General features: G+C 46.0%; 2 protein-coding genes across 2 annotated transcripts in view; one reads left to right on the forward strand and one right to left on the reverse strand.

The window, feature by feature from the left end:
• Positions 1-14,834, reverse strand: part of ANXA11 (annexin A11) — a 282,321-nt gene that overhangs the window by 139,088 nt on the left and 128,399 nt on the right. The gene's annotated exons all lie outside the window — the stretch shown is intronic.
• ZCCHC24 (zinc finger CCHC-type containing 24) overlaps positions 1-14,834 on the forward strand; it is a 158,400-nt gene that overhangs the window by 35,627 nt on the left and 107,939 nt on the right. Inside the window, exon 2 of the mRNA XM_077350884.1 lies at positions 913-1,113. Within this exon, the coding sequence (XP_077206999.1) occupies positions 913-1,113 (201 nt within the window). The remainder of the gene's footprint in view (positions 1-912; positions 1,114-14,834) is intronic.

A 14,834-nucleotide genomic window follows, 5' to 3' on the forward strand; every position in this document is an offset into this window, starting at 1 on the left:
GGGAGATGGAAGACAGCAAGAGGCCATTTCGTAAGGGAACAGTTAAATCGCAGCAGGTTTCCCACAGAGAAATCTAAGACAGATGTAGATCAGAGTTCTTCTTGTTACCACTTGACCATAAAACCCAGAACACTGTGTTTTAAGGTCTCTTTAACCAGTCACAAATTAACAATTACTTTGGGAGTTTGCTTGTTGTTTCCCATGTTTTAAAATTGTCCCTTTTGAATAGTCTTGCATGCCAGGAATGTTCTAGTCCAGGGGTAGTCAAACTGTGTCCCTCCAGATGTCCATGGACTACATTTCCCACAAGCCCCTGCCAGCATTTGTTGGAAGAGGCTCATGGGAATTGTAGTCCATGGACATCTGGAGGGCCACAATTTGCCCGCCCCTGTTCTATTCTGTGGGGGCCCACTTCTTCAACATTTTCCCTCTGAGGTCCATGTACACCATGATTGTGGGAAGCTACAGCATCAGAAAATTAACCCCTGGCTTAGAGGCTTAGGCAAGACATGAAGCAGCCTTAAACTGAATCAGACCCTTGGACCATCAGTATTGTCTACTCAGAACGATAGCATCTCTCCATTTTTCACATCACCTGCAGCCAGATCCATTGACTGGAGATACCTGGGATTGAACCTGTGACCTTGGCACCCAGCATGGCAGCAGAGAAGGTGCTCGGGTGCTCTACTAAAGGTTTCCTCTAGGGTTGGGCGCTTTGGCGGCTGAAGGACCCAACCCTGCGTCCTTCCCACGGCCAGATCCTCTAACTGGCCATGGGGCCGCAGGAGACGGACTGAGCTCCTTGTATGTTTCTTTTTTTCCTTTTCCTAATGAAAATCTTGCCTCTGTGAATTGACATTGAGAGACGTCACCTGATGTCAAAATCATCACGTTATCTTTCCTCCCTGACAGGCCCTGAGTAGCAACCTCTATAAGAGCGCCTCTCCTTACGGCTCCCTTAACAACATCGTGGATGGCCTGAGCTCCCTCACCGAACATTTCTCTGACATATCCCTCTCATCGGAAGCGAGAAAGCCTAGCAAGAGACCACCGCCCAACTACCTGTGCCATCTTTGCTTTAACAAAGGACACTACATTAAGGACTGCCCCCAGGTAAGGGCCAAAGCTTGTGCCGCAATCCGTTCTGGAGTTCTGTTTGCCACTAAAGAAACCTTTTGCCTCCTCTGGTGCTGAAAGCAAATGCAATGTTTCAGAATCGCCTTTTTTGACAGGTTTCTGGGTTCAGAACCCCTGGCTTGACGGTGGTGGGGAAGACATTGGTATCTTGCTTTAATGCTGTTTTCCTGGGAGCTTTTAATCTCAAAGAGCATTCCTGTCCTCCTTCAGAGCTTTGGTGTTTGCCAGACGCAAACTGAACACTTCATTTGTGGCAGCAACACATGTTCCTAGCTGCAAGTATGGTGGGGAAGTGGAAAGTATAACATCTGAGCTGAAATTTGAAAGGCAGATTACTGCAGAGCTCTATACACTTATTTGGGCTATGTGAAAAACTGTAGAAAGCCAATCCTTTTAATTCCCATAGACCAGGGGTAGTCAAACTGCGGCCCTCCAGATGTCCATGGACTACAATTCCCACGAGCCCCTGCCAGCGAATGCTGGCAGGGGCTTGTGGGAATTGTAGTCCATGGACATCTGGAGGGCCGCAGTTTGACTACCCCTGCCATAGACCCTGTAGGCTTGAATAGTGATGTAGCTATTAAAAGAACTGTCCACATATTTTTGCACTTAGGACTTGTGGTAGATGTCAAATGAGAAATATGTCTGAATAGCCCCTATCCATTTCAGTGGGTTTGGCACTCAAATCTTTTATTTTACTTGTTATATTTATATACCGCCCTCCCCTTGCAGCTCAGGGTGGTTTACGGAGAATGTGAACAGGTACAATATCAATTCAGTAAGAGACAGTCGTAGTGGTGATAGGAGCAGTAACAATAGTAACATTAATAACAATAACAGCAGCAGTGATAGAAATATTAACTTATCAACTGTCATTGTTACCCCATAGATTGGTCAGTTGCCCCTTGGTGCCTTTAATGGGCATATCTGTATGGGAGGAGGGGTTCTGGGCGCCCAGTAGACATTGCTGGTTCGATTGACCTCGATCAAATGCAGAAGAGCTCCGTTTTGCAGGCCCTGCAGAACTGTTTAGCTCCAACAGGTCCCAGATCTCTTCTGGGAGCTTATTCCCCCAGGGGGAGGCCAGGACAGAGAAGGCCCTGGCCCTGTTTGAGGCCAAACGTGCTCCCTTGGGGCCAGGGATCACTCGTTGGTTGGTGTTGGCTGAGCGTAGTGCTCTTTGAGAGGCATAGGCAGGGAAGCAGTCCCTCCAGTACACTGGGCTCAACCATGGATGGCTTTGAAGGCCATACCAAGACCTTAATATCCATCTGGAGACGCATTCCCATTAGGGATGTGCGCCTTGGCTCAGCTCGGCCACCTCGGTGATCATCGAAGCCTGAGGCGGTGCGAAGGAGGCCAGTGCTGCCTCAGGCTTCGGTGATCGCCTAGACCAGGGGTAGTCAAACTGCGGCCCTCCAGATGTCCATGAACTACAATTCCCATGAGCCCCTGCCAGCGAACGCTGGCAGGGGCTTATGGGAATTGGAGTTCATGGACATCTGGAGGGCCGCAGTTTGTGCGCCTGTGGCCTAGACGGCCGAGCTGAGCCAAGGCGCACATCACTAATTCCCCTTCTTAAATGAGCAGCTCACATGCACAAGCATTACCCCAAAGGTGGGGTACTTGTGGGATTGCGCTGGAAATTAGATCTTTCAGAGTCTAGTCCAGATTAATGGTCGGTGACAATTAGCGGCATTCGATAGTGCCCAAAATGTACACACATTTAAGATTCCTTATAGAATTGCGGAATGATTCTTCATCATATAACAGAATTCTAGTTGAACTGTTGCCTGTAAGTCACAGGTTTAAGAGGTTAGACCGAGGGGCTTTTAGCTGCAGTCTAATTATACCAGCTATTAGACTAGTTTTCCATATTGTGTGGTCTGTGTGTTGTTGTTGTTTTTTCTGTTGTGTGTATTTTTTTGTAACTGCCTTGGGTGCCACAGAAAGGGAAAGACTGGCTATAAACGAATCAGCTAATAAAACCATCCCATCTTCCTGCATGTCCCTCCTTTTGGGAAGGACATCCAGATTCACTCGAGGTCTTCCATGAAGTTGGCATACCTTAGAATTTTCAGTACATTTCAGTATGGTTTTAAGATGATGGATTAAATTGCCTGAAGGAAAAAGAATGCATGCGTTGCTCCAAAATGTTGGGTCGCTATTACTTTTGTAACTCACATCATAACCACAATTCTCAATTTCATGAATTCTGAAAATGCAGCTTCTCTTGGCTGTTGTTATGGAAACATAGGTGCATCAGTGGAATAAATCTCAGAATTACTGGAGTGGGGGGGGGGGAGAATGCTTGTCAGCAAGAAAGTTAGCCAGACATTATCTGGTTTGTTTTATTTTTAATAGAGGTTTAATTACCTTTGTATGCCTGGAATTGTTCAATTTTAACCCAAGCTGTAGTTTGTCTTTACTTCTTGATGGGCAGATTATGGTTTGCAAACTAGCTTTCAAGTACAGGAGGGGAAGACCAATTTGCAGTTGGCCAACTTGGAGCTTGTGGCAAACTGTGGTTTGTAACAAAGTCATAGTGTGGTTCTGTGCATACACAGAGGGGAGGAGGGCACACATGAGCCCAGGACTCATTTCAAACCATAGTTTGACATTGTATAGAAACTGATTGTATAGCACATGCGTATGGTCACACGGGTACTTGGGAACTGTAGTGCTTTGTAGTGGAAGGTGTTGGTATTGTCTAGTTCAGGATGGCCAAACTGTGGCACTCTGGATGTTCATGGACTACAATTCCCATGAGCCCCTGACAGCATGCTGGCAGGGGCTCATGGGAATTGTAGTCTATAGACATCTGGAGAACCACAGTTTGGCTGCCCCTGTTCTAGTTAGTCTTGTGACAGTCTAGGCTGCCTGTGGCAGGAATGATGGGAGTGTGTTGAGTGTGATTCTAGGCCAGGGGTAGTCAAACTGCGGCCCTCCAGATGTCCATGGACTACAATTCCCAGAAGCCCCTGCCAGCGAATGCCTGGAATTCTGGCAGGGGCTGGAATGCGAATGCTGGCAGGGGCTCCTGGGAATTGTAGTCCATGGACATCTGGAGGGCCGCAGTTTGACTACCCCTGTTCTAGGCATTTGTGATTCAGAAAAATTGCTACAGGGAGTATGGTGTCATGGTTAGAGTGCCAGACGAGGATCTGGGAAACCCAAGTGTGAATCTGCACTCTGTTATGGAAGCGTGCTGGGGGATCTTGGACAAGTCAATTTTCAGCCCTTCCTCACAGAGTTGCTGTGAGGACAAAATGAAGCAAAGGAAAAGGATGAAAGATGCTTCGGTTCTCCATTTGGGGGAGAAAGGCAGAGCATAAATGGACAAAATGAAAGTAAATAATAAAGGAATGACTCACTTCAAGGCAGTTTTTCCAGACAGGAAAGAGTTAAGCCAACAAGAATGTTTTGACCTTATGCCTAGAGTGCCTGCTGTCTGGCTGCTGTAAATTTAGTCACTGTCCCCACCACCACCTTGCAGATGCAAGGTGATGTAAACCGCCCTGAGCCTCCGGGGAGGGCGGTATATAAGTATGATAAATAAATAAATAAATAAATAAATAAATAAATAAATAAATAAATAAATAAATAAATAAATAAATAAATAAATAAAATGAAAGCGTCTCTTAAAATGGTGAACAATCTGGGAATTGGAGAGTACTGATATGAGAATCTGATTTCTCAACTTTTTTGGTATGGTTCCTGTCATTGCTAGTCATTAGTAATTAAAATGTGTAATTCACTGTCAGTGACTGTGGTGATTGCCACAGGAATTAACAGATTCATGGAGGATAAGTCTTTCGATGGCTGCTAGCCATGGTGACTGAAGGGAACCTTCATATTCGGAGGCACTAAGCCTCTGAATCCCAGAGCCAGGAGGCAACATCAGGGAAGGCCTCAGCCTCTTGTTGGCTGACCACCTGTTGACTGCTGTGTGAGGCAGGACACTATACAACAGGGGTAGTCAAACTGCGGCCCTCCAGATGTCCATGGACTCCAATTCCTATGAGCTCCTGCCAGCAAATGCTGGCAGGGGCTCATGGGAATTGGAGTCCATGGACATTTGGAGGGCCACAGTTTGACTACCCTGCTATACAAGATGAACCACTGGTCTGATCCAGCAGGGCTCTTGTCAGGGAAGACCTTGGCCTCTATGCCATGTTGTTGGCTGTTTGGCTAATGTGTGAGGCGAGATGCTGGATTAGATGGACCATTGGTCTGATGTAGTAAGGTTCTTCTGATGTTCCTTTAGTCCAAACTGTCTAAAACAGCCTTTCTTTTTTACTTGAGAAACCCCTGAAATATTCTTCAGGCTTCGAGAAACCCCAGAAGTGGCATGATGGTGCTGAATATGGTTGGGAAGCAGAGCTGTGTACATGTGCCCCCGCCCATCCCTTCCCATCCCTCCTAGGCCCATCACTGGCCATTTTGGGAGGGTGAGCAGGTCAACATGACCATATGTTTAACAAATTAAAAATATATCCCAGAAATTAATTAATTCCCACCCGTCCAGGAAACGCTTCCAGGGCTATCAAGAAACCCCAAGGTTTCATGAAACCCTGGTTGAGAACTGGAACCATAAAAACCCAACTGATGACAATTAGGACCTTCAAAGGTTGAATATCTGTATGAATGTTAAAATTATGTAACTTTTATTGTGCACAATTTAAAAAATTTTAGGATTTAAAAAAAAACTTTAGGACTCCTTGAAATATATGCACTAATAAGAGAACACACCAGTGAAATTTTTGGCAGCCTTTGAAAAAGAAGCAAAAAAAGGAAATATGTTGGCTAGTTAACAAATGGCTTTTCAGAAGTCAAAACAATCTTTGTGTATTTTATTAATCCAACATATATGAGAAGTAATCAAAACGGAGTCCCAGGTAGCGTTCCCGTTTTCAAAAGGAAACCTTCCTCAGTGATCACTTCCTATGGATAATAATAATTATGCGATTGTACAATTTGTACCTGTTGGTAAATCATAAAGATGTATGATAAACATCTAACCTACCACAGTATGGTGATTGCTTTACACCAGGGGTAGTCAAACTGTGGCCCTCCAGATGTCCATGGACTACAATTCCCATGAGTCCCTGCCAGCATTCGCTGGCAGGGGCTCATGGGAATTGTAGTCCATGGACATCTGGAGGGCCACAGTTTGACTACCCCTGCTTGACACAGTTAAATAATACATGATTATCTGTCTGAAATGAAATAAACATAATGACTATACATGCAACATACTTACGATTGTTTAAAATTAATATTATCACAAAATACATATCTCAAAGTATCACTTGGGTTCACAGTGTGCTGGGGTATTACTGTACACACTGATAGGTATTTTAAGCCCTGCTACAAATGGACAGGTGCTAAACAGGTGTTACCGATTATTAAAATAGTCAAAGCGCTCCAGTACATTGGTATTGTTATGGTACATTTTACAAAAAACAAGATAAATCCCAAGAAGAATTTAAGCCATTGAGAAAAATAGTATCAGAATGAAAAATGAAAAGAAAAAAAAAACTTTGACGTTGTAACAGCTATTGCTGACTGCTACTTGATGAGGAGAAATTGTCTCAATGCCAAAGAAGATAAAGTCCTCCAAAGAGTGAACATTATCCTTTTTGGAGACTTAAAACTTTTGCTGTTCTCATTCCTGCTTCAGATTGCTGGCCTGGTGCCATCGGTGCTGTTGACCGAGAGGAGGAGACCTATCAGCGGGTTCAAACTTTGAGGCCCGAACGTTTGCGTGCATCTTTGCCAAAGTTTGCTCTCGGGCTCACAGCCTTCCAGCCTTGTTGCATAGACCTTGACTCGTAAAAAAAAGAAAATGTGAACAGGCTGCACATTCAAGTCCCCCCTCCCCCTGGCCAGGGGATTGGCAGTAGGGACAGTGGTTGGAATTGGGCAGCCCCCCACCCCTGGCAGGGACTTGCCAATCCTACTCTTCAGCAGGCAATTTAGAGAGATGCAGGGGATTCAGTGGAAGATTTCCCGTCAAACAGTGAAGTGAAGATTTCCAAATAGTGAAAGTGTAGTTGTTTCAGAAGCAACTAAATATCAGTTCTGAACTGGTTTGCTAGTCATTCCCTCTGCCCAGGAAACTGTTTGGGGGCGCTGAAATTCTCTAATGGAATTCCTTTCTTAGTCCCCTTCCCCCAGAATTCCTTGGGGGACTTCATGGCAGTCGCAGCTATAAACGATACGATACGATACGATACGATACGAAAATGTTTATTGTATGTAGCCAAAGGCCATTATAAAGTATAATTAAAACAATATGGTACAAATGAGTAAAACAATATTTCTCCAATATTGCATACATAAAATTGTAAACATGGGCCGCTGCGTTGCAATAAGAAAAAAATGGTGTATCAAGGTGGAGACTCCTGTAAAAATGCTTTACACTGCGCTCTGTGGGTAAAAATCTGCTGATGATCCCAGGACCCTGGGGGGCCAGCCTGGCCTCAACAATGGCCAGGGCCTTTTCGGTCCAGGCCCCGACCTGGTGGAATGAGCTCCCTGAAGAGCTGTGGGCCCTGTCGGAGTTCTCTGAGTTCCGCAGGGCCTGCAATATGGAGCTCTTCCGTCAGGCGTGTGTCTGAGGCCGGGTGGTGGCCCGGGGGCTAAGATCGGGCCCCTCTCCCTCGGTGGGGGGGGGGAGGCTAGTATTAGACTGGCATGGTTCCCCAGAATTTCCCATCAAAGTCTGTGAGTCCAGAGGAAAATTAAGATGGCTCCCTTGGTCGGAACGTTTCCTGGGCGAGCTGTAGGAGTGCTTTTGTTGAGGGTGCTGAAAGAAACTTGAACAACGCTCATCTGCTTCGGCTGGAGCCGCCTTGCCTGATTCAGCATGCCTGAGACTGCTAATGGGAACCAGATGTCAGGATGCTCCCCCACCAAACAAGCTCTAAAAAGGACTCTCACCCATCTGGGGAATCAAATTTCTTGAAGAGTGAAACAAAAAAAAGAGGAAGAGGAGAGATTTCTAGAACAGCTGAAACTTTAGAACCCCCCAAGTACATAATTCTGAAGGAATTTCTAAGGAGAGGGAAAAGCTGATAGCAAATGAAGCTTTCTCGGACCACGCAGTTCCCCAAGGGAGAGGAAGTGGACTGTGCGTGTGTGGTAGATATTCATATTCCAGTTCACAGCGAGCTCTTCTCTTGTTGCTGTTAAGTTTTCTACACAGAGAATACTTGAGAACCAGGAATTGCAGAAAGCTCTTTAAAAATGACAGTGAACCGAGCACCGAGATGGAGTCAGCAAGATTGTAAAAGCTGGGGGGGACTGAAATGATTCCATGGTTATAGTGAACAATTTGTCCTTTATAGTGCTGAATAATGGCTTAGTGCTGAATAATAGTGAATTCCTGTTTTTTAGTGCGGAACTATAGTGAATTCCTTGTTGTTAGTGCTGAATAACACTGAATTAATGATCAACATTAACAAATTCCTTGCTTAAGTGCTGCGTAATAGAGAATTAGTGCTGAATTACTTGTTCATCATGCTGAAAATAATATTTTTGGTCTAATTTTTATCATCGCTTGTGAACATGTTTGCTTGCCTGTTTAAATAGCCCTGAAACCTTTTTTTTAAAAAAAATATTTGATTTCTATACCGCCCTTCCATACGGCTCAGGGTGGTTCACATACAACTTGGGGGATACATGGAACGAATTAGTACATAACATAAACAAATACAACAACACCAATCCAATAACACAGTTTCAGTGATCATAAACAATACAACAGGAACGGAACCCAGCCAAGGCCCCCGAGAGGACAGACTGGTTCAGGCCATGGAGGGATGTCTGAGGGGGGACCTGTTGACGGTCTCAGGCAAATGCTTAGGCTGATTCTTACTTTGTTTTTCTTTCTGTTGTGGATCTTGCTGAATTCAGATCGATTTAAACTTGGGCCTTCCTCTATTCCCCTCACAAATTGAAACAGAAAGTGTTCTGCATTTGATTGGGGAAGCACAGAACGGGGAGGGGCATCAATAGAAGCAGGAATCTCTTTTCTTGAACTGCGGGTGGGGGGGAGGATTGGAGACAGCAGAGAGGGAAAAAACAAGAGGCAAATCTCTGCTGAGAGTTAGAACCTCTGGAGCACAATCGCTTTAAGGAAAGCCTTGCAACCGGGAACCAGGAAGTCTTTGAACTGATGCCCTGGCCAAAGCAGAGAAGACTGCTTTGCTCCAAGGTACGGAGCAGTGAGTTAATTCGCAAAAAGAAGAGATCTGCACATTTACTCATGGCGGTTTTTGAAATATTGAGGCTTATATCCACTCTAGGATATCACGGGGAAAAGGTAGGGTCACCCCGGATCAATCATGCATATTGCAGAGGAAAAATTTAAAGTGCCCAAAATCGAAATGAAAATCAAATTCAGTATAGCCTGCAGGCATTTAGTCGATCTGGGAGTGGGTAAAAAGCCCCATGAAGACTATACCCTAGTCACCAATGCCCAACCAGATTGGTATGGTGACATCCCCTGACCTGGGTGCAGTTATCTCTTGAGACAAATCCCCAGGAAGGATGAAGACGGGGCGGGGGCAATGAAGAAGCACAATCCAAAGGGAAATGTGACACCACTGAAAAACATGGATGCTCACAGAGTCTCAGGGGACTTCCCACTCAACCCAAATCATTAGCTGTAATTTGCTCATCGGAAGTGAGAAATTGGCCCTCAGCAAAAACATGAACTGAATAAGAAACCTGGCATGGCTGACTGGAAGCCACAGGGCATTAATTAATTCCTGGACTGAACCACTGTGGCTTTTGGGATTTCAAACTTCTACATCGTGTTAGAGCAGGGGTAGTCAAACTGCATTCGCTGGCAGGGGCTCATGGGAATTGTAGTCCATGGACATCTGGAGGGCTGCATTTGGCTACCCCTGTTCTAGAGGATCTGGATGGGATATTACTCCCAAGACTTCTTGGGAAAACCGTGAAGAAAATCTAGATCACTGTTGACTGCTTCATTCTTTCTTTAAAGAACTGTTTCTTCATTGCCCTCTCTGTCTTCCAGTCACAGAAAAGAGTTTTGGGAGGGTCTTCTGGCTGTATCTCGTTTCCCCTCCCCTTGACAGTCCCCAGTGCTTCGGGCTTTCAGGCTGGGCCAAGATCAGCCGCCTGTGCTGGGGGTGTGGTGCAAGAGATGGTGTCAGTGAGGGAACACAGCTGCCCGCCCGCCCGCCCGCCCGCCCGTTGGCGTCTCCCATCTGGTGTAAGCGATACGAGAGCTTGAGCCAGCCAGCGGAGTGCTGTGTTGCATTCCCCAAGTGTTACCTCAACATGGGGCATATCCAAGTCCCATTTAAACCAGCGTGGAGGAAAAATGCCATTGACTTTTCCTAGCAGAGGGCACCAGCCTCTCTTTCTACCTGCCAAAAAAGGTCACAGGCAAGGGGGGGGAGGGGACACACTTTCAGAAAGACTGCCCCTCAGCCTCGTAGTTTTTCTTTTCTGTTTGACGCCCTTGCCCCTCAGTTCTGCTTATTTGCATCTGTGTGAAATAAAAAGGATAAACCATTTTCCTAAAAAAACAAAAAGCAGAACCCAGTGCTAGTTAAACCAAGTTAAATTCCGAAATCCCCCCCCCCAACTTTCACAGTCCCTGAAACAAAATTCCCCAGTGGTATTTTTGATGTCAGTCACTTTTTGATGTCACTTTTTGATATCTTTTTGATGTCAGTCACTTGGTCTCCCCTAAATGATGACAGTGATTCAGTTTAAAAGGATCAACTGGATTTGTATGTAGGTGTCCCAAAGGACTTACTCAACAAAGGTAACCTACACCTGTGAGGTAGACTGCTGTCATTTAAATTTAATCCCAAGGTCTGTCCCTTCCTTCCTTCCTTCCTTCCTTCCTTCCTTCCTTCCTGATTCCAATTCCTCCTACCTTCCTTCATGATTCCAATTCCTCCTTCCTTCCTTCCTTCCTTCCTTCCTTCCTTCCTTCCTTCCTTCCTTCCTTCCTTCCTTCCTTCCTTCCTTCCTTCCTTCCTTCCTTCCTTCCTTCCTGATTCCAATTCCTCCTTCCTTCCTTCATGATTCCAATTCCTCCTTCCTTCCTTCCTTCCTTCCTTCCTTCCTTCCTTCCTTCCTTCCTTCCTTCCTTCCTTCCTTCCTTCCTTCCTTCCTTCCTTCCTTCCTTCCTTCCTTCCTTCCTTCCTTCCTTCCTTTTTGTTATCAAATTGCAGCTGATTCATAGCAGTCCCATTTGGGGTTTCCAAGGCAAGAGGCCACCCTCCTCAGCTTCTGACGAGATCTAGCCTGAGCTATCCTTGTCAGATATGAGGCATATATTGTAATTAAACCAACAAACAATCCTTCAAAGGGTGATCAAACTAACAAATACTTTTGGGAGACATAATGGAAGGTTATCAAAATTATCCATAGCAGGAATAGAAAATAATCTCTACACTAGATATTTGGTCACTGACTTAAGGCTTGGGGTTGGGAAAAGAAAGTCCTTCATCACACAATGTGTAATTAACTTGTAGTTTTCCTTCCCACCAGAGGTGGCGATGTCCAGTTTAAAAATGGCTTTTAAAAGGATTGGATGGGTGATTACCAGGGTAGTGTAGCACAGGGGTAGTCAACCTGTGGTCCTCCAAATGTTCACGGACTACAATTGTAGTCCGTGAACATCTGGAGGACCACAGGTTGACTACCCCTGATAGCATGTCAGAGTAGGATCTGTGGGGCCAGGTCTGAATTCCCACTCTGCCATGAAAGCTGGTGGGTGACCATGGTCTAACCACATACCTTCAGCCTAGCCTTACAGAGTTAATGACTTGTCAAGATAAAATCAAGGAGGGGAGAAGCATGAGAGAAACCGCTTTGGGTCCTTCTAGGGTTCCCCGTAAAAGAATTAAATGAATTCATGTAAGGCAGCTACAATGGCAGCTACAATTTTGTAGCTAAATATTTGAACACTCGTATGAATGTACAAGAATCTGCTTATACTCAAGGGCATTACTGTCTACTCCAGGGTCCCTGCGAGCACCCCAAGAATTCTGGAAGTGGGTGACGGGTAGGACTCTAAAATGAGTACCTCAAGAAACAGCCAAATGGCATATTTATCTCTTTTTCCTCCTGGGAACAAGGAAATCATGATGGGAAAGTGGAACCACACATTGACTAGGGAAAAACTAGTCGCGTACCAGTCCTCCTAATCCTCCAGTTACGTCCTTGTGGCCATGGTGGGAGGTAATATGTTCCAACTGGGACGGCATGCTCAGGTGCCTGAGAACCATCATGGCTCCTAAAAACATCTGACGTAAGAATAAAGGCCCCCCTCTGGGAGATAATCAACCTTTGTCTCACAGCAGGAGAATTCCCAGAGGGACTAAAAGAGCCAATGGTATGCCCACTACTGAAAAAAAATCTTTAGATCTGTGAGAGCCCAACAACTATCAACCTATCTCACACTTAGTGTTTCTGGGGAAGATGTTGTAAAGGGCTGTCGTGGATTAAATTTCAGCATTCCTGGAAGAAGCTTCAGTCCTAGACCCATCTCAGTCAGGTTCCTGGCCTGGCCATGGGGTAGAGACAGCGCTAGTTGCCCTGATGGACAACCTCCTTTTCCAGCTGGACCGAGGCGGGTCAGTGCTGCTGGTATTACTAGATCTCTTAGTAGCATTCAACTCAGTCGACCGTAAGGCTCTAGCTCGCTGCCTTGCCAGTGCCGGAATACGAGAGACAACCCTTCAATGGTTGATCTCCTTCCTCCAGGGTCATGGAGGGAGGGTAGCAATAGGAGAGAGATCATCAAGCCGCCAACAACTCACAGGCGGAGTCTCGCAAGGAGCGGTCCACTCTCTAATCCTATTTAATATCTTCATGCACCCCCCTGCCCAACTGGAATGGAAGTTCAAGCTGGGATGTCATCAATATGCAGAAGCATTCGACAGCTGCCTGGAAGCAGTGACGAGGTGGCTCAGTCAGAGTCATCTGAAGCTCAGTCCTATCACTAGGTAGGAAAACACCATGCAAGGAAGCACTCATGTCCACCCTGGATGGTGTGCAGCTATCACTGGCTAACTCCGCCAGGAACCTGGGCGTGAACCTGGCTGCACCCCTCTCTGTGGAAGCTCAGGTCATGAGATTAGTGCAGCTGGCATTCTACCATCTTTGCCAAGCCAAACTACTAGCACCTTACTTGGCCCCAGAACACTTAGCCACAGTGATCCATACAACAGTCACCTCTAGACTGGACTTCTGCAACTTGGTCTACATAGGCCTGCCCTTAGCCTTGATTCGGAAACTACAGCTCATCCAAAATGCAGCAGCTAGGGTCCTCACAGCAACACCATGGAGGTCCCACATCTGGGCCATCCTTCAACAACTACAGTGGCTACCAGTCTAATTCTGGATCAGGCTAAAGGTTCTGGTAATCACCTTCAAGGCCATATGCAGTCAGGGCCAAGTGTACCTGAGGGACTTAGGGCTGATCCTGCATTGAAAGGGGGTTGGACTAGATGGCCTGTATGGCCCCTTCCAACTCTATGATTCTATGACTCTATGACCTCCTTTCTGCCTTCACCTCCTAAAGAGCTTTGTGCTCTGCCACCTCCAACTGGCTAGTGATCCCTGGTCCAAAAGAAGCCTGCTTGACTTGCGGCAGGGGCAGAGCCTTCTCTGTTCTGGCCCCCACCTGGTGGAATGAGCTCCAGGAGCTGATCAGGGCTCTAACAGAACTAAAACAGTTCCGCAGGGTCTGCAAAAGGGAGCTCCTCCACCAGGCATTTGGTTGACGTCGACTGGAATCAGCAACACCCACTGAGTCCCTGAACTTCCCTCCTAGGAATCCATGTACCTGAACTGTACCCTGGACCTGTTTGTTCTTCTGTTAAATAGTTATTCTTTGTTGTTGTTATAATTATTACTATTCCTATTTTTTACTTGACACAAAACTGAGTCTGATGCATTGTTCCTTATGTTCCATGTGAACCGCCCTCAGCCTCAGGGGAGGGTGGTATACAAATGCAATAAGTAAGTTAGTTTCAAATTCTTATAGGGATAATGTGTGTGTGTGTGAGCTGTGTTGTGAGGCAACCCCATGAATCAATGCCCTCTGAAACGTCCTGTCATTAAGGTTTTGCAAATGGAAGGCCATGACTTCCTTGACTGAGTCAGTCCATCTTGTGTTGGGTCTTCCTCTTTCCTTCCTGGCCTTCAGCTTTTCCTACCATGATTGTCTTGTCCAATGACTCTTGTCTTCTCCTCATGTGATCAGAGTACAATAGCTTCACTTAGGTCATTTTAGCTTCTAGGCAGAGTACAGGCTTCATTAGATCGAGAAGCCACGGGTTTGTCTTTCTGGGGGTCCACAGGGTCTATAAAATTCTCCTCCAACACCACATTTCAAAGACGTCCGTTGTCTTCCTGTCAGCTTCCTTCATTGTCCAGCTTTTACACCTGTACAAAGTAATGGGGGAATGGAGCTGTTGTGCGTCTGAGTAGACCAGGAGTGGACAAACTGTGGCCCTCCAGATGTCCATGGACTACTATTCCCATGAGCTCCTACCAGCGAATGCTGGCAGGGGCTCATGGGAATGGTAGTCCATGGACATCTGGAGGGCCACAGTTTGCCCACCTCTGGAGTAGATGATATTGACCTTGATGGGACTTGTGGTCTGAATTACTATAAGGCAACTTCATGGGTGTTC

The sequence above is a fragment of the Paroedura picta genome, chromosome 8 (genome assembly GCF_049243985.1).
Source record: "Paroedura picta isolate Pp20150507F chromosome 8, Ppicta_v3.0, whole genome shotgun sequence".
Taxonomy (NCBI): Eukaryota; Metazoa; Chordata; class Lepidosauria; order Squamata; family Gekkonidae; genus Paroedura; species Paroedura picta.